Consider the following 24,774-nt stretch of genomic DNA (forward strand, 5'->3'; position numbering starts at 1 on the left):
TGCAAAGAAACAGCCACCCTGGTTGAATTTTAAGAGCATTTCATGGTTATAGAAAGGGGATAGAGGCATGTAGCAGTTGTATAGGAGGGAGAAAAGTTATAAATAGGCTCAGTACTTAGCAACAATTGAGTCAAGTCCTCTTCTCTTTTCTGATCCAGAGTCAAAGGTGAACAGCAGCCTCACTGTTGGAATGCACCTGAACTGAAGTATCTCAGAACAGTTGCACTTTTAGCATAGCCTCATAGAAGCAAGCTGTGCAACTATCACTGAAAAAAATCAAGGCTGCTCATTCAAGCTGCCATAAGAGTAGACTTCTCTCCATCAGTGGAAGGGAGGGTCACTAATATTTCTAGCAGTTTGTCCATCACACAGTTCATATCAAGAGCCCTCACTTTACATATGCTACGTTTTGCTTTTCAAAGATGTGAGGACAAGGAGCTTGTGGTCTACCAGAGATAGATTTTCTTTTGAGTGAGAAGGAAGTCTCTAAATTATGCTTCACTATAATTGAGGGTGGTTTATCTAACTTCATTTACATTCACTCCACACCTTCTGGGCCAAAATTATCCACTCCCACAGAAATACCATGGAAATCTAATGGAAACTCCACAAAGGTCTACCATCTCATCAGCTACTATCTCCTCTCAAGTAGAAAGGGTTTGAAATGTCACAACAAGAAAAGAAGACAAAGGAATCCAACAGAGACCTAAGTTTTGTGGGAAAGCCAGTGGATACAAGATCCACTGGCATTGAATGCAGCAGAACTTCTTCTGCCTTCAATGTGTAAGAAGAAAGAAGCCACTCAAACAGATGCCGGGGCAGGCAGGTCTACCAGTCCAGATCTGACAGCAGCAAGATGAAAATGGCCCTTTGAAAACATACAAAGAACCTGGAAATTAGCAACTTCCACAATATAGGTGGCACCTTTCCAAATCGGAGAAAGTAATAAATCACTGTAATGCTCATTTCTAATGATATTCATGTCTGAATTTTAGCAAAAGCCTAGTGGAGTCTGTATATGTCTAATGCCTTTGCAGAAATGGGAATCTCTGGTATTCTGTAGGTTATTAAGCCTGCACAGACAAAGCATTCATTATATTCCTTAATTCAGTAGAACTACCCAGGAGCACTAATTGATTTGTACCAGAGTTAACACTGACTGTGAGCACCTGTGATTCAAGGGACACTGTATTAACTAAAAGCTTGAAATGAAGTTGAAATATCATTCTTCCTATTTTGATACAGAGCCATGCGAGACTCAATGAAAATTTGCCTGATTAAGTGGGTGGTATTGTGTCCAACAGAAAATACAAAAGGCATCCAGATCCTCTGGGTTTGATTTAATCTAAGGTCAATAAAAAATGAAGAATATTTTTTATTTTTTTTTAGTAGTTGGTAAATGGAAATTACACCTTAGCAATCAACTAAACTATAGAAAACAAAGACTATTCTGTGATTCATTGGAAGACTTGGGACCATATTCCATTCAAGTGTGCCATCAGTTTCACTATTGTAAACCTAGAGGGACTCTATTGCTGCAATTGGAGTAATTCTAGATTTACATTGCCATGACCAACATTAGACAATGTTGTTAATAGTTAAAATTTAATTGCCAAATATTATTAAGGAGGACTGTTAATAAAATACTAGTCTCCATTACAAAGTAAGTCCACTATTGAATGGCTCCATACTAAAAAATCTTGCATATGTGTATCAAGGAAGTGCAGTGCACCCAATAAACAAGATTCATTTAATTGAACACGCTGGGAAAGCTTCGTGCATGGTGTAGAACAAACTTGAGGAGTTTGAGGCTATCGAGGGATCAAATTGATCTAAGCAAGGAGACTCAGAAGTTACCCAATGCAAAAAGCCCAGCATTGTGACACTCCATGCCACAATTTTATCATAGTTTTCTGAATTAGGGAAGTGATCCATAGGCTACAGTCAAGAGAAGAGAGTGGATTTAATTGGCATTCATTAGCTAGGAAGAGCACAGAAACCCTTTCTTGTTCTTACAGAGGCATTGTTTAGGTAGGAAGAATAGCATTTCATCCTCATTCTGCCTCAGCTATTTGTGTAGTGGCTATTTCTGTTGAGATTGTGCAATTTGGGGCTGTTTTAATTGTGTCATTAAAAGTCAGTTATACACAACTAATTTAAATTGGAAAAGCATGGAAGTGAATGAGCTCTGGATCAAGCCCTCGATGAATAGCATGTGGACTAGGCCAAGATCCAGCAAAATGTTTAGGGCTATATTCAGTCTCTCCATCCCATTAAACTCGTTGGGACTACTCATTTAAAGTTAAGCACAGACTTAAAATGTTTTGCTAGACTGTGGTCCAGAACAGGAGCTTGAAATTTTTTAGAATTATACATCAAGTGTGTTTGAAAACAAAGCTTCCAGCATTTTCATGATCTGAACTTATTAAATAAAACAAAATCACCCACCATTGCCCTCTGCCCTCCCCCAGTTTTTTGGTAGTTACTATGAGGGAAGGAAATGAAGGGGTGGGCCTCTGCAAAGGAAATGACACTCCAAACTACAAGTTAATGACTGACACAACATAGTACTGCTATAGAAGTTGTATCTCAAAGAAGCTGGACAGTTTCCTGTAACTTGTGGAACCAACCTTATAGGAGTAAAATGAATTTTATTGAATGAAGGTAAACCTTAGTGAATTAGGGTTAATAGCTTCAGGGTAAATTGCATCAAAACACAATTGCATTTTTGTCATTGTGTGTACCCTTTCTAGTAGGAGGGGAATGAGTATATACTTTGAAGTCATCCCCCGGGTAAGGTTTGCATATATTAGTTCAAAATAGATTATCCAGGGAAAAACAGACAAACAACGAATTTGGATAAATCATCTGGTTTTAAACTGGATCAGGGCCTCCTTCCAGACGGTACTCCTAGTTCCTGGAGGGCCCCACTTTTAGAGTAGGTATGGGCCCACCAGAATCTGTGTTAGGGTCAGGATGAATTCTAATAAGCTTATTAACATGATTAGGTTATTTTAATATGTTTTCTCTGTGATGCTTTTTACCTTACTAATAAAAGAGATTTGCACATAAAGTGCTGTGTGGAACTATATAATTGTTAGCATTTAGACCCGTTAACTATTTCTGAAGAGAAAGCAAGCCAGTGCCCATGTGCAACATGCCTGTGCTGAGAACAAGAGTGAAGTCAGGGAACTGTGAAGCTTAGAAATACACCAGTCTGAATTGAAAAGGGAGGCCACAGCTGTGTAGATGAGAACACTTGCCCTAGATGGACCACTGATAGGAAAAATCGGCAGAGTTGGTCTAAAATGTAACAGAAGCCAGTAAAGAAATTGTGTGTGTATGTGTGTGTGTATATATATATATATATATATATATATATAACCTCAATAGAGTTGTGGGATGGAATAAAACTGTAATTGCAATTAGTTTGAAAACAGGTTTGCCATAATACTTGAAGTTGGGCAGATAATATTTCCATAACTGAAAGTGCTTCAGAAGATACGTTTACTTTGAATAAACAGGTGTAGAGTGCAATTGGAAGTTAGCCTTCCTTACAAGCCACAGACTGTATTTGATTGGCAAGTGTCTATTTTCAGACATATTTAAAAAAAGAATACCTAAGGTGTCCGGAAAGAAAAAAAAGTGAGCATGTCTGGACTTTGAAATTGCAGTTCAAAGAAGTCTATCAATATATTAAAGGGCATACGAGTGTAAAGGATTGGCTTTATTCTATAACACTGAACTGTGAACAAAGAGGAAATAGAGCATACATAAAGATATGAGGAAGCAGACTAGATAGTGGATACAAAAGAAGGTGGCAATAAAAAGCACAAAAGAAACAGCAAATAAATTATATTTTCAAATTGTATGAAAATTAATGAGTGAACATATATCCGGGGAATAAGTGGTAACTTTATGAATAGCTAAGTATATGTTCCTCACATTCTCAAGCAATGTTTTTACCTGAAGCTGCACTGAAAGGATTTCAGATTCCACAGCCACAAAGAGGTCTAAGCACAGTCTTTTCTCATCTTGGGTTGTGACCTCATTCAATGTCAGCTGCTCAACAAAGTTAGATGTGTCCACTGTGCGTATACACACCTGATTTGGTTTTCTAGGGTCTGAATTGCCATTAGGGTATATTGTGTTTCTTTCTGCCTTACTGAGCTTCTTGAAGAAGATGTCGGAGAATAAAACATGTAGGTATGTTTCCTGAATTACATCTCAACTTCAGCAGAAAAGTATCGTGACATGTTGGGTCACAGAAGTCCCCTTGGGGTTGTCCCCCCATATGCTGATCAAGCCACTGATGCTTGACTTCCTGCCCTCTGCGGCTTCTCACCACCCTGTCCTGCTGAGCCAGAAGCTCTGGTTGTCTCCCCCAGTCAAAGCACAGAGTTGGGGTTACCCTCTGCCCCCCCACAGAACAACTCAGACACTGAACCACCTCAGTTCTGGGAGGACTCAGCTATAAAGTTTTGGCATTCAGGAACATACCCCCAAAGAGGACCAAACCCACAAGTAAATCCTTCTTACCCTGTGTAAAAGTTTTACAGAGAGAATACTCATAGAGATGCTTGCTCCCAAAGAGAGATATGTGCAGTGATTGCCCCCACCCTTACAGTAACAACTATTTACATTGTGCTTGATAATAAACAAAAGTGTTTTATTAAGTATAAAATAGGATTTAAGTGATTGCAAGTAAAAACAGACAGATCAAAGTAAATTGCTAGACTAAAATAAAGCACGCCAGCTAATCCTAATACACTGAGAAATTTATTACATGCAAATTTTTACCTTTAACAGTACTTGTTCTAAACATCTCTTTCATAAGATAAGCAGCCTCCTAGTTTGGGCATGATCCTTCCCTTGTTCAGTCTTAGAAGTTTCCAGCAGGCATCGAAGGTGGTAAGTGGGGAGGTAAGAGGTGTCTCCTGGCATCCAGTGACTGCTTCTATTGCTTGCTTCCCTCCCTCCCTTCCCCGTATCCCTTTTGCCCCAAGTGGGAATTCTTTGTGCTCAGTTCAAACTTTTCTCATTTTGATTGGAAACATACCAGATCCAAAAGGGGTGCCGGCATCAGGTAGCCTGGCCACATGTCCTGGTACAACCAACTACAATCCAGACTTCCAGTAAAAACAGAACCATTCACAGATCAATGACTTGATAACTGAGCGACTACTTTTCCAGAGCATAGGATTGGCCCTCATTAGCAAGTTTAGAATTATACACAGATCCATACTTCATACTTTTAGCTTCACACACAATAATGATACATGCACAAAATAGGATATCACATTCAGCAGAGTGTTACTTCAAAATTGATATGCTACATGAAGTATTTTGTCTAACATGTCTTCAAGTTATAGATTTTCATATTCATAAGCTAATTTTCATAAAGCATGGGGGGGCATGACAAGTATGTCCTTTTCAGCAGTTGTGGGTTACAATGGACAAGAAGCTGGATATGAGTCAACAGTGTGTCCCTGTTGCCAAGAAAGCTAACAGGCATATTGGCTGCATTAGTAGAAGCATTGCCAGCAGAACGAGGGAAGTGAGTATTCCCCTCTATTCGGCAGTAGTGAGGCCACATCTGGAGTACTGTGTCTAGGCTACATCTGGAGTACTGTGTCCATTATAGAAAAGAGGTGGACAAATTGGAGAGAGTATAGTGAAGGGCAACCATCAAGATCCAGACCTCATGGAAAATAAAAAATGATAATAAATAAATAAAAAGGTTTCAGGGTCCATTCAAAAGTATTTGGCAGTCTGGATTTTGCATCACAGTCTGCTTATAGACTATATCCCCTCTGCTGCTACTGCAAAAAATGGGACTTGATGCATATGCATTGATTTTCTGACCATCATTTTGAAAACTAAAGCTGGTCACATATTTTAAGATATTGAAATGTGTTATGTGAAATTTGAAAACTATACTTTGAAATAACTGACATAAAAAGGATTTTTTTAAAAGGATGGTCCTAAATGTTAATAAATATTAGCCTGCTTCACTAGAATGGAGTCTTCTAACACATTCTTTTCATTACAGCAATGCTCTTAAACGGTAAAAGTGATTAAGTTCCTGTGACACATCAAATATCATGTCTCACAAGTCACAATCTCTAATGATATTTCACCATGAAGTGGCCAGTGATGGGTTTCTTAGAACTTATCTGTATATACAGAATAAAGTTAAACGCATATAATATACACACTATATATACATGGACAATTCTAATGTGGTTTTATATTAAATGCCCGTGGCAGTTCTTTAGGCAGCCAGCTGATATGTCTTTTAATGATCACAATTCATGTTCCATTTTTTCCCAATAAGGCTGGTTTATAAAATTGACTTTAAAAAAAATGCTGCCCTGAAGATTTCAGATTCTACATATTCAAGTGCTTTTGTGTATCTATGGTCACCTCTGTCACTTCATATAACCTTTCCCGTGCTGGAAAAATTCTCTTTTGAAGTTAATGCCATCTGAGACAAACATCCTACATCATTCTGCTTGATTTTTCCCATCTATACTCTCCTCTTTCTTTTGACTGCCCAGGAGTTCCTCTGCTATTTAATATTACCTCTGTTCAGATTGCTCCCCAGAGACCCTTCTTGCTGAGCGGACTCTGTACACACAGACCCCACTGCCTTTATAGAATTGGGAAGTTACCTCAATGGTATTGACTCAGACCTGATAGGACCCTTTGTAGGGCCATTTATCTGCAAGGGGGAAGATGGGACGTTGTCCCCTCATAATTCTATGGGGACTACAGCTCAAAGTTCTAGTAACCCCCGAGTGGAACCTCTCCCTTTTGTAGTTTTGAGAGCAGGAGACAGAAGTCCAAGATCTGGAACCAGAGGCGCTCTTTTATATAGTCTGTATTTTATATATTACATGCATGTGTACACACACACACACCGGTGTTGATACAAGGGAAGCCATTTTGACAGGGCCATGGGAGAACAGGTGGGGATGAGTAGACAGACAGAAAGACTTGGCCTATAGCTGACCCCTCACGCTCCCAAGAAAAGCTTTTTAGAGAGGCTACTGCACTAGCCTGGAGCAACCTTATAGTCAGGAGAGTACAGGGACTGTAATAGTGAGCAATACTGCCTTCCTCCTATGCAAGGGCACAGACAAAGGGAAGGCTTCCTTCCCACTATTGCTCTCATAGAAAGCTCAACGCTATCTGGCTCCTGACTATGCCTGGTTGCAGTTTACAGACTATTTCAGTGACTGTTGTAGGAGCTGCTTTTTGGCTGAATTACAGGCAGATGCAATATATACAGTAGACTACTCAATGGCAGCTCCAAAACTAAAGTTGGCCCAGTTTAAAAATCTCAATAGTTTAGACTTCCTGCAGTAAGAAACTCCCTGAAAAGTGTCAAGACTAGATAGGATTGTTACTCAAGTTCCACTAGAGATAAAACTACCCATGAGTTGGAGGGAACCCATCAAATAATTATTTACGTGGTTAACTCCATGCCCATTCCAAGCCTACCTACAAGTTATAACTCACAGCAAAGGTTTTATATATTCTACATTGAGCTAAAATAGTGCCAAAAATGCAAGATCACAGCCAGAAATTTCCTAAAGTCTCACCTTTATTGATTTTATTGACAGGAAATTTAACTGGAGCTCTTTCACTTGGTCCTCAACTTCAAATGCATACTCTGTGACCAGGAGGAGACCAGCCCCACTTTAACAGTGGAGAGTTAAAAGGAGGATCACACTTCTTGAAGTGTTCCTCTGAAAAAAGCATAACCTCAATCTTTCACCAAGGCCTCTTCCATTCTGGGGATCCTCAGATTCTTTACTTGAGAAGCTGGAGACTGCTGGTAATCCAGTAAATGAAGAGTTGGGGCTGGGCTGCTGGAAACACAGAGCCTCCATGAAGATGGCCCTGAGCTCCTGGCACATCCATGTGTGTCTCTAGGTATCCTCCACATTCCGAGGACAAACTCCATCTCCATGGCATAGTATTCAGGAAAGATTCTTTAAGGCAGGAGTGGCCCCAGGCCACCAGAAGGGACAGGGCCTCAAGCAGAAGGGGTGATGCCAGGACACTTCCCATGCTTCCCTGCCCACAATCCCTGACTGTTCTGGGGGTGGGGGATTACACGAAGTTTTTGCCTCTGCTTCCCCCAGAGAACCACCAGCTATTCTGAACAGCTGGCAATTCTCTATAGGCACCCGTGCCCCTGGCAGTGGGAGGAGACCTCATATGCTCACACCTCCCCCAAGCCCTGATTGCTCTGGGGCAGAGGAGCAGCAGGGCCTCAGCAGGCTGGATCAACCTGCCTGGTGGGCTGGATTGGCCCATTGAAGCCCTTTTGCCCACCCTTACAGTAAGGGAACCCCCAGTGAGATTTTCTCCCATTCAGACATCCTCTAGGGCTCCAGCCCTGGTTTAAGTGGATTCGCTTTCCTATCATGGACGCTGGTATTCACATTATTTCAGACAATAAAATGAATTGAATGTTTCACCAGCTGTTCCCTTTTTCACTCAGATGGAAGAATAATGAGGTATTCGCATTTATTTTAACATCCAATTATAGGCTGGACAAAGGTATAACAAAACTTGGTCTGCAAAAATTTGCTCAAATATTTAATTGAACACTGTGATGTGGCATCTGCCTTGCACTGGCCGTTTAAGGGTGTCAATGCTGTTCCGCACTCTGGCCCTCTGAATGCAGTAGTGGGGGGGTATGCAAAGAACTCAAAAGAAAAAAAAAGAAAAAAACCTTTACCTGTATAGGCACTGGTTACCAAAAAGTTTTCCCCAAAATCACAATTCACAGATAGTGGGGAATCGCTGCCACCATCAAGTGATTTTTATTGCTAAAACTGGAGGTGAACACTTGAACACACCCCAGGGGTACCCCAAGCTCTTTGCCCCAAAAGTGCTTGGAAAAAGAAAAGAGAAAAACAAACTGCAGTTTCTGGTAGGTGACCCCTCAGTTGGAGGCATGCAGATACACAGACAAACAAACAGACAGACCAACCTGCCAGCACACAGAATCAAATCATCACCTTCAAAAATGTGATTTTTATTGAAAAAACAGAAGTTGAACTTGATAAAACATACTTGGTTGCTAGATGTTATAGAACAACTAAGGAAAACAAATTAAAACACAAAGAAAAGTCTCTGGGCACAATGCAAGATGGTAAATGGGGAGGGGAGGCATAGGTTCACACAGAGTAGTTCAAACCAAATTACAAAATAAAGAAAAATACCTTAATTGAGACTAGATCCACTTTTCCTTTTACTTACTTCCAATTTTCTCTTTTCTTCAGTCCACTCCCATGCCCCAAATTCCTTGGAGACATGGCAGTCCTGCCTGGGTTTAAATCAGTCTGGGTATGTCTAGACTACATCCCTTTTTAGGTAAAGGGATGTAAATTAGGTACGTCGATATTGCAAATGAAGCCCAAATTTAAATATCCTGTGCTTCATTTGCATAATTACAGCTGCCGCTTTTTTTCAAAATGGGGCTTTTAAAAAAAACCAGCAGTTTAGATGGGAATCTTTTGAAAATAAAACTGTTTTTCGAAAGATCCTGTAAACCTCATTTTTTGAGGAGTACAGGAACTTTTGAAAAAGGGTTTTATTTTCAGACAATTCCCGTCTAAACTGCTGGGTTTTTCTTGAAAAAGCCCCATTTCAAAAAAAAGTGGCAGCCTCAATTATGCAAATGAAGCGCAGGATATTTAAATTTCAGCTTCCTTTGCGATATTAACGTGCCTAATTTACATCCCTTTACCAAAAAAGGAATGTCGTCTAGATACACCCTCTGTGTGTGTCAACTCCTGTTTCTTTTTCCTGCACAAAGAAAGCAGGCAAGAATCTATATGCAATCCAAATTTTAACACTCTTATCTCGATTGGTTCTCCAGGCCCCCTGGCCAACGCTTTTGCTAGCTACCTGAGTTTAACCTCTTAGACACTGAGTGCTGGTCAGCACTCCTCCTGTCCATTACAAAGGGGATAAAATCCAGCCCAGGAGAGGGCTGGAGCACTGGAGTTATCAATCCAGGAGCTATTACTGATATGAGCCAATTAGGACCCATCTGAGGGCAGTATAAATAAAGGCTCCTAGAGGGGTGAAGACAGACTCACTTTTGCTATGGAGCAGGAGGGACCTGGCTGCCAGGGAAGCTGGAGGCTTCCTGACACAGGGCGGGGCAGGGCTGGGGAAGCTCTGGCCAGGCAAACTCCTAGACTTCAGGGCCTGAGACTAGGCCTGAGGCTACTAGGGCTGCAGAGAGGCAGCCAGGGTAGGCAAAGGCAGCAGGTCTACACCCCCTTGCCAATGCTGAGTGGCCATTTCAGACTGCAGTTTGCCCGTTAGGTAAGGGAATAGATGAAGACTGGCAGTGGGTCACTCAGGTAAGGTGGCTATAAGGGGTTGGAGATGCCCAGAGAGGGAAGACCCCAGAGTGTGGGTGCATGGCAGTAGGGCAGTACCCAGAGGGAGAGGCTGCCATAGTCTGGGAGGGATGTGGGTCCTAACACTAGGTGGGGGAGAACAACAAGTAACAGTGGGTGAGACACCAGAAGAAAGGAGTGGTCCAGAGCTGAAATGCTAATTCCCAGAGTGTCCAGCTTGAGGTGCCATGGCAGTGAGTGCTCGCTGTGTTACAAACACCCATTGCTCAGACTGCTTTGTAATTTAAGGAAGAGAGTTTTACCTCCTAGGTTGTAACTTAAGCTATGCATGCATGGTGTTTGGGCTCTAGGAGAGCAATGTACAATTTGACCTCAGCATGGTGCAGGTTTAGAAAAGCAGCCAAGATCTATAGTTGGAAGAGAAGGCAGGTTAACTCCTTTCCACACACCTGTTGGTGAGCTCATACTTAAAATATTGAAGAACATGAAATCCAATTTGACCGGTTTCTTTTTGCCTAATAAGAAACTGTTTAGCAATTACCTGTAAAGAGTGTCTCAGTATTTACTAACTTGACAGCTGTGTGATGGATGACTAGAAGCAACTGTCATGCTGAGAATGAAGGAAAGGGCTGGAGGGGTAGGCTCATGATGACAAGAATGATTCTTTTCCTAAGTTAGTCTTCTCAGATGTAGACAGGATTTGTTGCAAGGAAGATGAAGGGGCTGCTGAAGATAAGCCATTCAATATTCATTCAGTTGTGAATTTGAGACTGGGCTAATCTCAGCTCTCACTTGTACTTGTGTACGTATGTAGTAACTCCACTGACTTCTCTGGTGTTACCCTAGTTTTATTCTAGTATAGCAGAGTGGAATTAGTTCCTTTGGCTTCTGCCAAGATTTCTCAAGTTTAGAGGCCTAAAATTAATCTCATAAATCCATATTTTGGCAATTGAAGAGGCCTGATTTTCAGAAGCACTGAGCAGTTCAAGATCCTGAAGGTTTCATTGAGATTTGTATGCATTGAACATTTCTGAAAAGCAGACCACTTCTCCTCAGGTTGCCTAAGTCACCCACCATACCAGATAGCAGATTTTCAAAAGACCCCAGAGGTGATCCTGGCAATTACAGACCAGTAAGCCTAACTTCAGCATCAGACAACTTGATCTGAAGTAATAGTAAAGAATGGAATTATCACACACAGATAAATATGTTGGGGAAGAATCACAGGTTCAGTAAAGGATAATCATTCCTCAACAGTCTATTATAAGTGTTTGAGTGGGAGGACAATAAAAATGTGGACAGGGTGATACAATCAAAGTAGTGTACTTGGACTTCCAAATGGCCTTTGACAAATTCCTTCACCAAAGACTCTTAGGCATACTAAGCAGTCAAGGGATAATACAGAAGGTTTTCTCATGTATCAGCAACTGGTTAAATGCTAGGATACGAAGCATACAAATAGACTGTCAAATTTCACAGTGGAAAGAGTTAGATATAAGGGTTCCCCAAGAATCAGTGCTGTTTAACATTCATAAATTATCTGGAAAAGGGAGTGAACAGTAAGATGACAACATTTGCTGATAATACGCTACTCGAGATAGTTAAATCCAAAGTTGACATCAAAGAGTTACAAAGGGATCTCACTAAACAGGGTGACTGGGCAATGGAATGGCAGATGAAATTTAATATTGATAAATTCAAACTAATGCTCATTGGCAAATCTAATCCCACCAATACAGAGAAAATGAAGTCCAAAATAGTTGTTGCCACTTAAGAAAGAACTTAGAATTATTATGGATAGTTATCTGAAACATTCACTCAATGCATAGCAGCTGTCAAAAAAGCTACAAATGTTAGAAATCAATAGGAAGGGAATAGATAATGCCACTTCTATACCACTTATAAACTCATGGTACACCTATACCTGGAATACTGTGTACATTCCTGGTGATCCCTACTTAAAAAAGATTAGAAGTGGAAAAGGTACAGAGAAGGCCAACAAAATTACTAAGAGTATGATATAGCTTCCATAGGAGCAGAGATTAAAGAAACTAGGACTGGTCATCTTCAAAAAGAGACAACAAAGGAAAAATTATAGAAATCTATAAATTCAATTTTGTGGAGCAAATGGAAGTGTTGTTTACCTCTTTACATAACAAGAACTAGAGGTTATCTGATGAAATTAACAGGCATCAGATTTAAAACATACATGAGGGAATGCTTCTTCTCAAAATGTACAGTCAATCTATGAAACGTATTGACCAGGGATGTTGGGTAGAATATAAGTGACTGAAAAAAAGAATTAGATACATTCCTAAAGGATGGGTCCATCAGTGGCTATCAGCCAAAATGTACTTGGATACAACTACATGGTCTTGGTGCTTCTATACATCTGACTGCCTGAAGTTGGGGCTGAACAGTGAGTGGATCACTCAAAATTATCCTGGCCTGTTCATTTCTTCTAAAGAATCTGGCATGGCCACTGCCAGGGTACTGGACTAGATGGAGCACTGTTATAATGCAGTATGGCCATTCTTATGTTCTTATATTCTAAGTGCCTAAGCACCAAGGTTTTATATTTTTGGATTTCATCTATGGACACAGTAAAATCTTCTACTGATAACAGAAATATCCCTTCTGAATATTTCAGTATTATTGCTTTGTGGTGAAAAAACTTTAGTTACCACTTTGCTCTAGATCGTCTGCTACTTTTATTTTAGGAAATATTTTTCCTTCCTCAGCTTCTATAGCAGAGAAATTGGGCTTTAATAAATATGTAGTTTCCTGGAATAAATATTGAAACAATAGTGTTTCATCCCTATTTAGATACATAATTTTTATACTTTATTTAAATCTTATATATTTCCTTGCATCCTCTTCCTTTGAAATATCTTCTAACATCTTCTAATATCTTCTATTTACTACACAATTCAAGCTGGTTTTCTTATACTACTGTTGCTTTACTGAGCATAGCTTTCAGTGTTTTTACTTATTGCTCTACTCGTGTAGATTGAGTAATTACGACCACTATCAAGGTTATGTTGTCTGTTACTCTTTGTAGTGCCATGAAAACTTGACATCAGAATGCCAGTCCTACTCTAAATATTACAAAGCCCCATTTGAGAATATATTAGAAACAGACTTCTTAATTTATCTCTTCACCAAAGTTTCATGAGGGAGCCTACACTCAAGGTTAAAACACAAGTAAGCCTGCTGTGCTTTTCCTGTGGCATAAAATTGATTCCAAGTACTGCTGGCTCACTTGACATGATATTTTTCATCCTCTTAGATTGGGCAGTTCCTATAAAATTCAGTTAATCCACAGGAGTTTTTTTTGTGACCGAAGATACACCTGTGTTTCCAGCAGGCCAGAGCAGGATTTACAAGCCAGTTCAAGGAACAAGGGAGAGGAGCAAGAATGGGGAAGAAACCTAACATGGTAATAGTTAAATTCTCTCATTCCCCTCAAGTAAGGGTACACATTAGATACATATAGTGAAGTGAGCCAGAGGAATGTATGCAGAATAGAGCCTCCTATAGACACATTCTTCTGATTTTCAGCCAGAGAGTTAGATAATTAACAATTTAAGAATAATATAGATGCCTCCACTGTTTCACATTCTATGCTTCAGCTGAAGAAATATAATCAAATGTTTTGTTCTCTCAGAGGACGTGACACTGAATTGTTCTCAGTAGAGATTATTTGTTCCATCTTGGCTTGCCAGATCCCATTTTCACTGAGTCCAGTTTTTGGATTTTTTTTTTTTACATATACATTAACAAGCCATTGAAAAAAGGCATTGGCATTCAAACTCAGAACAGTGTTTCAAAACTCAGCCTTCCTCCCCAGTAAGCTAGAAAAACAATTCCATGTATGATGTAACATTTATATTACTGTTGAACACCCAGAGCTCAATCAGATTTGGGTCACTGGCTAGGTTTTGAACACAGACAATGGCATTCCAAGTGTCTGCTCTGAAGAATTTAAGTATGAGATTTTAGACATGAGCAGATCAAAATATTAGCAAAACCTCTTTCCTCCAGTTCCTGACCCCATTTCTGAACCACGTTAAGACAAATTTCATCTTTCCACACAACGGAAAGTGATTGGAATACATGAATTGAAGCCAAAAGCCAAAAGCAATCCAAGCCTATGTAACTATGTCAACACCAACCTAAAGAAGAACAAAGTCACTGAAAAAATGGAGGACTTTCCTGTTTGCTAAACCTTTCTGCTAAATCAGGGGTGGGAAACCAACAGCCCACAGGCCGGATTGGGCCCAGATTCATGACTTACTTGATTCTGGCCCATGGCAAGATTCAGGGGACAAATTGTACTCAGCTCTATCCCTGCAGCAAGTCTCGGAGCATGATCTCCAGCATACACCACTGTCAGGGGAAGCCTCAAGCTCATTGGGAACCAGGTCAGTGAGTTTTGTTTTGGTTTTCAGAGTGGGGATTGCACTTGTTGGTAACCAGGTCAGTGAGTTCTCACTTGTGTATAGCCGCTGACTGACTTTTCTGTGGGTCAGAGGCCCCAACGGAACAAAAGTTCCCCACCCCTGAGCTAAACAGTAAGCTAGAAGTGAGTGTTATATCTCTGATCATATCCAGCATAAACCAGTGGTGTCAGACACACCAGCAACGACTACCATCCCTTCTGACAGTTCTGCATCCCTTGGCTGCATGGTCACAGTACCACTAAGAGTAATTCTTTTTTCCCTAGAGCTCTAAGGGAAACTGAAAGACATTATCTTCTCCCATTGGAGAGCTGATACACTGATACAGTTAATATTGGTTTTGATCCAGTTAACTAAACACTTAAAAAGACAAATCTTCTGTACAGGCAGTCCCCGGGTTACGTACAAGATAGGGACTGTAGGTTTGTTCTTAAGTTGAATCTGTATGTTAGTTGGAACTGGCGTCCAGATTCAGCCACTGCTGAAACTGACCAGAGGCTGACTACAGAAAGCCAGAGGCAGAGTTGCTCTGCCCCGGACTTCCTGTAGTCAGCCGCTGGTCAGTTTCAACAGCGGCTGAATCTGGACACCAGTTCCGACTTACATACAGATTCAACTTAAGAACCCCAGGCGTCCCCAAGTCAGCTGCTGCTGAAACTGGTCAGCGGCTGATTCCAGAAAGCCCGGGGCAGAGCAACTCTGCCTCGGGCTTCCTGTAGTCAGCGCTGGTCAGTTTCAGCAGCGGCTGAATCAGGACGCCTGGGACAGAGCAGCTGGGGTGCTGCCGGGTTGCTCCAGTAGCAGACCAACCGGCAGCGCCCCAGCTGCTCTACCACAGGCGTCCAGAGAAAAGCCTGGTCTGCTGGGCGGGGGGGGGGGGGGCGCACTAGCTGCGCCCGCCCCGCCCCCCCAGCAGACCAGGGAGACGTGGGCGGCGGACCGAGACGCACCGTGGTCCCGCTGCCCGGGTCCTCCACGGCTTTGCTCTGCATCTCCCTGGTCTGCTGGTCTGCTGGAGACCAGCAGACCAGGGAGACGGGGAGCAAAGCCTCAGAGGACGCCGGCAGCGGGACAGCCGCGGCGCGTCTGGGCTGTCCCGCTGCCCGTGTGCTCCGCGGCTTTGCTCAGCGTCTCCCTGGTCTGCTGGGGGGGTTCCCCCCCCAGCAGACCAGGGAGATGTGGAGCAGCTTTTCTCGCCCCGGAGAACGCGGGCGGCAGGACCGCGGCACATCTGGGCATCCCGCCGCTCCCGTCCTCCGGGGCGAGAAAAACCCCATTCGTAACTGCGGATCCGATGTAAGTCGGATCCGCGTAACTCGGGGACTACCTGTGTATAGTTCTGCGCAGGGACATATATTGTGAATACCTAGCTTATTTCTAAGATGAACATGGATTAATTTTACATAGAACTGTTTCAATTTAATTTCCTATATTCCTAAACCATATGATTTGAGCATCATTTGGAACATTTTCCTGAAAACAGGTTTGTTTTATACCTGTCCTTCTGAACAGAATTTTATCATCCAAGATATATCAACATTTCATGACAGGCAGCACCCAGCATGATACTGCTGGGTTTATTTATTTCTCCCAGGAAAGGCACATACGAATTGTCTGAAAAATAGAACTATTTCTGCTGACTTATTTTTCACTACTTTCCATCAAAACATGTTAGCCTAGTGGTACATCTCTCACCCCACACTCCCTTCAAAAGCAGTATTGATGCCAAGGCAAGGAGCCCAGATAAAACCATTGTTAGCAAGACACTTACCATATTTATTGATGATACTGGGCCAATGCTGTTAACATAAATGTCAACATCAATAACTGTTGGTTTTACTGTGGAAGAAAACAAAAGGCAGCATTTAATACCACCCTACATAGGGCATACTCACCATGTTAAACTTTTTCATCATAATTCCATATACTTGTCTTTGATTAAAACAAAAACAAAACAATTGATAAATAAAACAGCTCAAACATTTTGAAGAACTGGCAAGGTTCCTTTAAATAGCCTTTATGTTATGCTTTCTGCCTCTGTACTCCCCAATGTAAATTCCAGCCCAGCTCACTGTCTCTTTATGATCTCTATTCTTTTTAGTAGCATCAAGGAAATTAAACTGTTTGAGGTTACTTAGTGGCACAGATTCAGAAGCTAAGCTACAAGGCATCCAAATTGATTCAGCTTGGAATTTCTTCCAGTCTCCCCTCATATAAACTATATTATCTATGTGCTTAGCTACCCTAGGAAACTCTTTCTAGACTTTGGTCTTGTCTACATAAGAAAGTTGCACTATGTTAATGAAAAATCAGTTTAACTGATTGTGTTCAATTGGAGCAATTCCCCCTCGCCTTTTTTTAGGGAGCGGGGGGAGAGTTAGATTTAAGAATTCATAATTGACTTATGGTAACTTAAAATAAACCTGAGTTTAACCCAAATAAGACTGTTCATATAGCCTTTTGCTCTGCCTTCACCTAATTAAATCAGTTTAGTTAACTAGTGCAACTCTCATGTAAGTAAGGTCTTAGATTCCTCCAGACTCAGGGGGCTAAACTGAGGTGTGATGTGATTCATTAAAAGACCACCTTAAAGTTTCTACTTACCTCAAACTACTGGTGACTGAAAGCATCAGGGCTGGTTTTAAATAACATTGGGCTACTTTAAGTGGGTTGTTCTCATCCTACTTTCACTTACTCCTTCTATCTCCTCAGCACACAACTTAAACCAATTCAGATATCAATTGTGATAATTACTGTCTCTGAGGGATCCTATCTTATGCCATACTTCTGAATTTATCCTAGTAGACACAGAATCATAGAAGTGTAGAACTAGAAGCAGCCTCGAGAAATCATCTACTCCAGCCCCTGCACTCATGGAAGGACTAAATATTATCTAGAATGTAGGTAACAGGTAGAGCTATCTTGTATGTAGAATGTGAACAATTAAAGAGATTGTAAAATTGTTTGGCTTTTTTAAAATGGGTGCTTATTTCAGTGGTTATGAGAAACAATTCCTGTTCAGCCAACCACCATTACAATAAACATGTAAAAATACAAATTTACAGGAAAATACAAAAGAAATACAAAAAGAGTATGAGCAGAAATAGAAACCCAAAGATTATAATCCCAGCCTTCATTCATAAAGTGGTTCTATATTGTCAAAGTGTAGTATATGGCAATTTGGATTATTTAAGGTAACAAATTTCATTTTTGACTGAAGAATTGACTTATGGTGGTACAATTCAAATCCTGCTTACAGCAATCAAAAAGAAATCTGAACCCAGTTGAACAATGCAATTCTAATTATACCCATCTGATAACAAAATAGGAGCCTAACTGCTGCTAGCAAGGAGACTGGCTTCAAAATTCAGTAACTGGTAGAACTGTAGAAATCTACAATGACATAATTTAGGTAAAGATTGGAGGTAGTAGGGAAGCCCAAGCTGCTTTATTTAGTTACTAGCAGATGTCCCCAGCATTGCTCGTATCTGCAACTGAGTTTCCTTTTTGAAAAAATAAATGAAAAATAAATGTATTTCATTGATTGTATTTTTCAGAAATGAAGGCTGGAGTGAGGTGGTGAGAAGGGGTAGGTGGCTTAAAGCAAAGGGCTGGGATGTGGGGGGGAGCTCAGATAATGGAGAAGGGATGCTGAAGTCAAGGCAGGTGGGAGGTGCAGGACTCAGGGCAGGGGGCTGGGAGGGTTACTGGGGTCACCCATGGTAGCGGAAGTGGTGCTACTCTGGCAGCAACTCTTTCCAAGGGGCTGGGGCAGTGCTCCCCTGCCAGTGGGTCCCCCCATCAGTTGCCTTCCCCCATGGTCTGTAGGCTGCTGGGGGGGGGGAGGAAGAAGGCTCCGGGGGCTTCCTCCCTCCAACTCTCCCCCTGCATCACCCCTCCCCCCCGACAACCAGAGAGGGGCCTGGCTCGGAGGACTGTTCCACCCACTCCGTGGGTGGGGTAGGCTCCAGGTTTGGGGTAGGGAGACTGCTTACCAGTGAGCTTGCAGGCAAGATGACAGCCCCAGCCCTGCTGGCCACTCTCCTGTGCTGCAGCTGCCCCCAGTGGCCACTCTCAATATCGTATCCTTCCCATCTCTTGCCCCTCCTTTTTGCATTCCTCCTCTCTCTGCTCCCCCCCCCCTCCACATTATGGGAAACAGTCCCATTCCTGGCACTTCCTGTTTTCCAGGCACAACCAAACCCTGACCTTGTTTTAACATAGGGTAAGAGGAAGCTGCCTCCTAAATTTGGTGGTTCTAGCTCTTACCGTTTAGTGGGAGTTCTTGAAGAAATGGGCAAACAGATGCACAGAGACACACAGTCTAAAATATATAGATTGCCTGTTGGCAACAAGACCCTGACACTGCAAAGGCAAATGCACATATTTAACACTACGTACTGATTAGTTCCACTGAAGCTAGTGGAACTAGCCAAAGTGCACCAATCGGAGGGTATGTCTACACTACAAAGTTAATTCGAACTAACAGCTGTTAGTTCGGATTAACTTTGATAGGCGCTACACACGCGATCCGCTAGTTTGAACTTAATTCGAACTAGCAGAGCGCTTAATTCGAACTAGGTAAACCTCATTCTATGAGGACTAACGCGTAGTTCGAATTAACTAGTTCGAATTAAGGGCTGTGTAGCCACTTAATTCGAACTAATGGGAGGCTAGCCCTTCCCAGCTTTCCCTGGTAGCCACTCTGGGCACAACCAGGAAAACTCCTCTCCTCTCCCCCAGCCCCAGGCCCTTAAAGGGGTAGACTGTGGCCAGACGGCACTTGACACAGCCAGCCCTGCCAGGAGTCTGTGCCCCGAACCAGTGGCCCCAGGATGAGCCAGGGCGCCAGTGCCAGCGAGCCGTCCCCTGCCCAGTCCCCCAGCACCCAGGGGCCATCCAGGGGCCGTAGATGGCGTGCACCCTCCTGGACTAGTGTGGAGGTCATGGACCTCATTGAGGTTTGGGGGCAGGCCCCCAACGTCCATGATCTCCGCACTAGGAGGAGGAACGCGGCTGTCTATGGCCGCATAGCAGCCGCCATGGCCCGAAAGGGACATAGGTGCACCCAGGAGCAGGTGCGCCTGAAAGTAAAGCAGCTGCGGCAGGCGTACACCAGGGCCACCAGGGGCGGTGCCGCAGCAGGGGCTGCCACCTGCCCCTACTTCCCTGCCCTCGTCCGACTCTTAGGGGGCGGGGTGGTCCGTGCCAGCCCGGGGGACAGCGAGCCGGGACCAGAGGGCCCTGACCCGGGCACACCGGAGGGGCCACCACAAGCAGTTCCAGCACCAGAGTCAGCAGGCTCGTCCAGGGAGACCGTACCGGGTAAGTAGTTAGAATTAAGTAGTTCTGGGGGGGGAGGCGGGAGGGAGACCAGAGACCACGTGCGTGGGCCATGCCTTCCACGGATCATGCAGACACCTGTGCACGTGCGAGCACGTGCCATGCCACCCTTGGGCAGGTGGCTCCAGCTGCATGACACCCAGGGGCCATGGCCCAATAGGAACATGCATGTGTGAAGAGACCTGACATGCTCCCGACCCCGGGGCAGGACCCAGCAGGATGCTTTCCCTTCACATGTCCCCTCTACACAGAGGCAGGGGACATTTCCCTCCCCCCCCCCCGCCACCCCGGCCACACTATACACGGCACATGGGCATGGGTGCAGTCTTGGGGCAGCTCCCAGTCCCGGGGAGAGCCAGACATCCTGACCATGGCCTTTGTACAAGCACAGCGGCTCTGACGGTGCAGGGCATGGTCGCCCTCACGTCGCGGGGGTGGGAGGGAAGGGGCTGGGTCCCCAGGGAGAACTGACCACTTCTCTTCTTTCTCTACAGCTGCACCAGCTGCTCGTGCAGGGCGCACCACCCCGCCCGGGACATGCTCCCACACCCGTGGCCTGCTCCGGACCACCACCACGGAGCAGGAGTACTGGGACCAGCACCTGGGGTCCTTGCGAGCCGTGCACTGCACAGTGCAGGCCTGGATGCGGGCAGACCTCCAGCTCCGCCATGAGCAGCTGGCTGAGGTCCGAGGGCTGAACTCAAACCTGCAGGCCCTGCAGCAGAGCATGGTGCCCCATGCTGGTCCTGCGCCTGCTGCCCCCCCAACTACTGTCCCTCTTCCCACTCCTGCCACCTCTCCCACCTCTTCCTCCTCAACCCCCACACCCTCTTCCTTAATGTCCACACCCCCCCACCTCAACCTCTGCACACTCCACCCCATCCCCCCGGGGACGCCGAGGCCCCCTCCCTCACCGTGTTGGGAGGCGGTTGGCCCGGCGAGACCCCCACCCCAATCTCTGAGTTTCCCCTCCCCCTCCTTTCCCTTGCCTCCCCCTTCCAGCTCCCTGCTCCCAGTTTTCCTCCTCCCCTCTCCCACACTCCCTCCTGCCCTTTCCCGCCTCCTCTCCCCGTCTTCCCACAGTTTTATTCCCCACCCCAGTTTTGTGAAATAGAGTTTCTATTTTTGAACACGTGTCCTTTATTTTTTACATCAGGAAGGGGAGCTAGGGAGGGGTAAGCGGATAGAGGTGAGGGAGGAATGGGGTACGAGCCCCCGATGGGGAGGACTGGGCTGGCTCTGTGGGCTCCTCGGGGTGGAAGCTCTCCTGAAGCCCCCCAAATTGCCACCCCCCCTCCAGATGGCAGCCTGCAGCAAGTGCAGCCGGGCTGATGGCTGAGTGCTGTGATGTGCCGAGTGTGGGCACTCAGGGCACTCCAAGCCAGGACTGCTTTGCAAGCGGGGAACCCCTGAGAACTGTCTGTCCGGGGTGGGGGTTGGGTCCCTTTAAGCACAGCCCTCGGCTAGCCTGAGACAGCAGCTCCACGCTCTAAGTCCTAATCTGATGCCCTGCCGGCACTGCTTCCGGCCATCCTTAACCTCGGTTCAGGGTCCACTCAGTGTGGACATGCTAGTTCGAATTAGCAAAACACTAATTCAAACTAGTTTTTAAGTCTAGATGAACTAATTCGAATTAGCTTAGTTTGAATGAACTAATTCGAATTAAGTTAGTTCGAATTAGTGCTGTAGTGTAGACATACCCTAAGTCTGTAAGGTTAGGGTTAGGGTTAGGGTTAGGGTTAACATTAGTTAATTCGAACTAAGCTAATTCGAACTAACGCATCCAGACTAAAAAACTAGTTCGAATTACCGTTTTGCTAATTTGAACTAGAATGTCCACATTGAGTGGACCCTGAACCGGGTTTAAGGATGGCCGGAAGCAGTGCCGGCAGGGCATCAGAGTAGGACTTAGAGAGTGGAGCTGCTGTCTCAGGCTAGCCGAGGGCTGTGCTTAAAGGGACCTGACCCCCACCCCGGACAGACAGTTTTCAGGGGTGCCCCGCTTGCAAAGCAGTCCTGGCTTGGATTACCCGGAGTACCCACACTGGGCACATCACAGCACTCGGCCATCAGCCCGGCTGCACTTGCCGCAGGCTGTCATCTGGAGGGGGGGGGGCAATTTGGGGGGCTTCAGGAGAGCTTCCACCCCGAGGAGCCCACAGAGCCAGCCCAGTCCTCCCCATCGGAGTCTCATACCCCATTCCTCCTTCACCTCCTTCCACTTACCCTTCCCTAGCCCCCCTTCCTGATGTACAAAATAAAGAAAACGTGTGGTCAAAAATAGAATCTCTCTTTATTGAACAAAACTTGGGGAGACTGGGAAAAGGAGGTGGGAGAGGGGAAGAGAGAGGGTGGGAGAGGGGAGGGCAACTACAATGATCAGGGGTTTGGAACAGGTCCCATGTGAAGAGAGGCTAAAGAGACTGGGACTTTTCAGTTTAGAAAAGAGGAGACTGAGGGGGGATAGGATAAAGGTCTATAAAAGCATGAGTGGGGTGGAGAGAGTGCATCAAGAAAAGTTCTTCATTAGTTCCCATAACAGAAGGACTAGAGGACACCAAAGGAAAGGAATGGGTAGCAGGCTTCAAACTAGTAACAGAAAGTTGTTCTTCACAAAGCAAAGAGTCAACCTGTGGAACTCCTTGCTGCAGGAGGCTGTGAAGGCTAGAACTAGAACAGAGTTTAAAAAGAAGTGAGATAAAGTCATGGAGGTTGGGTCCATGGAGTGGTATTAGCCAGGGGATAGGAGTGGTGTCCCTGCCCAAAGTTTGTGGAAGGCTGGAGAGGGATGGCACGAGACAAATGGCTTGGTCACTGTCTTCGGTCCATCCCCTCCAGGGTCCCTAGGGTTGGCCGCTGTCGGCAGACAGGCTACTGAGCTAGATGGACCTTTGGTCTGACCCAGTACGGCCATTGTAAGCTCAGGCCTCAGGGTCGGGGGTCTCAGTGGACCACCTTGATTTTCATGCACACCTGCTCCTGGGTGTCCAGGCTGGCAGCTCTCCTGCCCTAGACGGCCACTTTCCTGTGCCTAGTGCAGAGGTCGTGGACAAGGTCCACAACATCCGCACTAGACCAGGCGGGTGCCCGCCTCTTGTGGTCCCGGGCAAGCTCCCAGGATCTGCCAGCCTGGTCCCGGGAAGAGGGGGAGGGCTGGGAGGCATCAGGTGGCTGGCTCGAGCCGTGCCAGGTGCAGGGTCTGCTGGCTGGGTGCTGGCAGGCTTGCACCTGGCACGGGCACCATAGCCAGCCCGTGCCCCTTTAACGGGTCCGGGGCCAGGAGGGGGGCAATAGAGTTTCCCTGGTGTTGGCCAGAGTGGCCACCAGGGAAACCTGGGAAGCCTTAGCCTCCCACAAGTTCGAATTAAGGGGCTACACACCCCTTAATTTGAACTAGTAAGTTCGAACTAGGCTTAGTCCTCATAAAATGAGGTTTACCTAGTTCGAACTAAGCACTCCGCTAGTTCGAATTAAGTTCGAACTAGCGGAGCGCTAGTGTAGCACCTATCAAAGTTAATTCGAACTAATGTCCATTAGTTCGAATTAACTTTGTAGTGTAGATATACCCTCAGTCTGTTGCATTGGGGGCTAAATGTTCATGCATTGTTTAAATCTATTTTCTAGTTAAATTGTATTTTATATCGGTATGGTATAGGTTTAATAAATTGAATTAAATAATCTGCTGGCATAAATGGCCTATTTAAAACAGTGGAGAATTTGGCCTTCTAAGTGTTAAATGCTTCAGATGTCTTATAAACAGAACTGAGAAGATTGCTGATGTCATGTGAGTGAACGGTGAGCCCCAACCTCAAATTTCCCCACTAATTCCAAATAAAATATATCTGCCAAACTATTACATCTCCTAGTATAAGAGAAGATAGACAGCTTCCCTGACCAGATTGTTTTGCTTAATGGTGTTAGAAGATATAAGTGCCACATCTTGTTTCTACACATTTTAACAGAACTGTAATTAGCTCTGCTGTTAAAAACTGCAGCTCGTGTAGAACATGGATGCCTCATGGTTAGAAATGATCAAAGAAAAACCCCACAGGTACATAGGTTTAGAGCTGTTATAGTAGCAGTTTACCCCTGGGACTATTGAACTGAAAAAGGTATCATGTTGGGACCAGCTGGGTCTCAAATGTTTTTACATGCAGTGCCTATCAAAACTCTTCTCACATTTTCAAAATCAACTGAGTTTGATGGAAAGAAGGAGATACGGGTTGAAACTCTCTTAACCAGAATTCTCTGGTCTGGCAACATCCATAGTCCAGCATGGATCTTGCAGGACCAGAGAGTCCTGCGGGAAGGCCAGCAGGAAGGATACCTGCAGGGCCAGCAGGGCAGTGGGCTGACCTCAAGGAGCTGACGGTGGGTCCACCCAGTGTGTGACAGCAGGGCTGCCCAGCAGGGTTGGAAGACTTGACATGTGCTGCCCAGCAGGACTGAGAACCCTGGCGCATGGCTGCCCAGAGGCCCCAGCACATGGTGTGCACAGCTGCCTGGAGACGCGGTGCTGGGCTGCCTGGTGGAGCCATGGCAGCAATGGCTGCCCAGTGGGTCGGCAGGGCAGTGGG

At 44.6% G+C, this 24,774-nt stretch overlaps 1 protein-coding gene across 1 annotated transcript in view; it reads right to left on the reverse strand.

The window, feature by feature from the left end:
- Window positions 1–3,727: 3,727 nt before the first annotated feature.
- Window positions 3,728–24,774, reverse strand: part of LOC149525716 (gamma-aminobutyric acid receptor subunit gamma-3-like) — a 49,095-nt gene continuing 28,048 nt past the window's right edge. The window contains exons 3-5 of the mRNA XM_089776656.1: window positions 16,626–16,693; window positions 3,967–4,062; window positions 3,728–3,745 (exon numbers count right to left, since the gene is read on the reverse strand). Of these exons, the coding sequence (XP_089632782.1) occupies window positions 3,728–3,745; window positions 3,967–4,062; window positions 16,626–16,693 (182 nt within the window). The remainder of the gene's footprint in view (window positions 3,746–3,966; window positions 4,063–16,625; window positions 16,694–24,774) is intronic.

The sequence above is a fragment of the Pelodiscus sinensis genome, chromosome 1 (genome assembly GCF_052426305.1).
Source record: "Pelodiscus sinensis isolate ZL-2025 chromosome 1, ASM5242630v1, whole genome shotgun sequence".
Classification (NCBI taxonomy): domain Eukaryota; kingdom Metazoa; phylum Chordata; order Testudines; family Trionychidae; genus Pelodiscus; species Pelodiscus sinensis.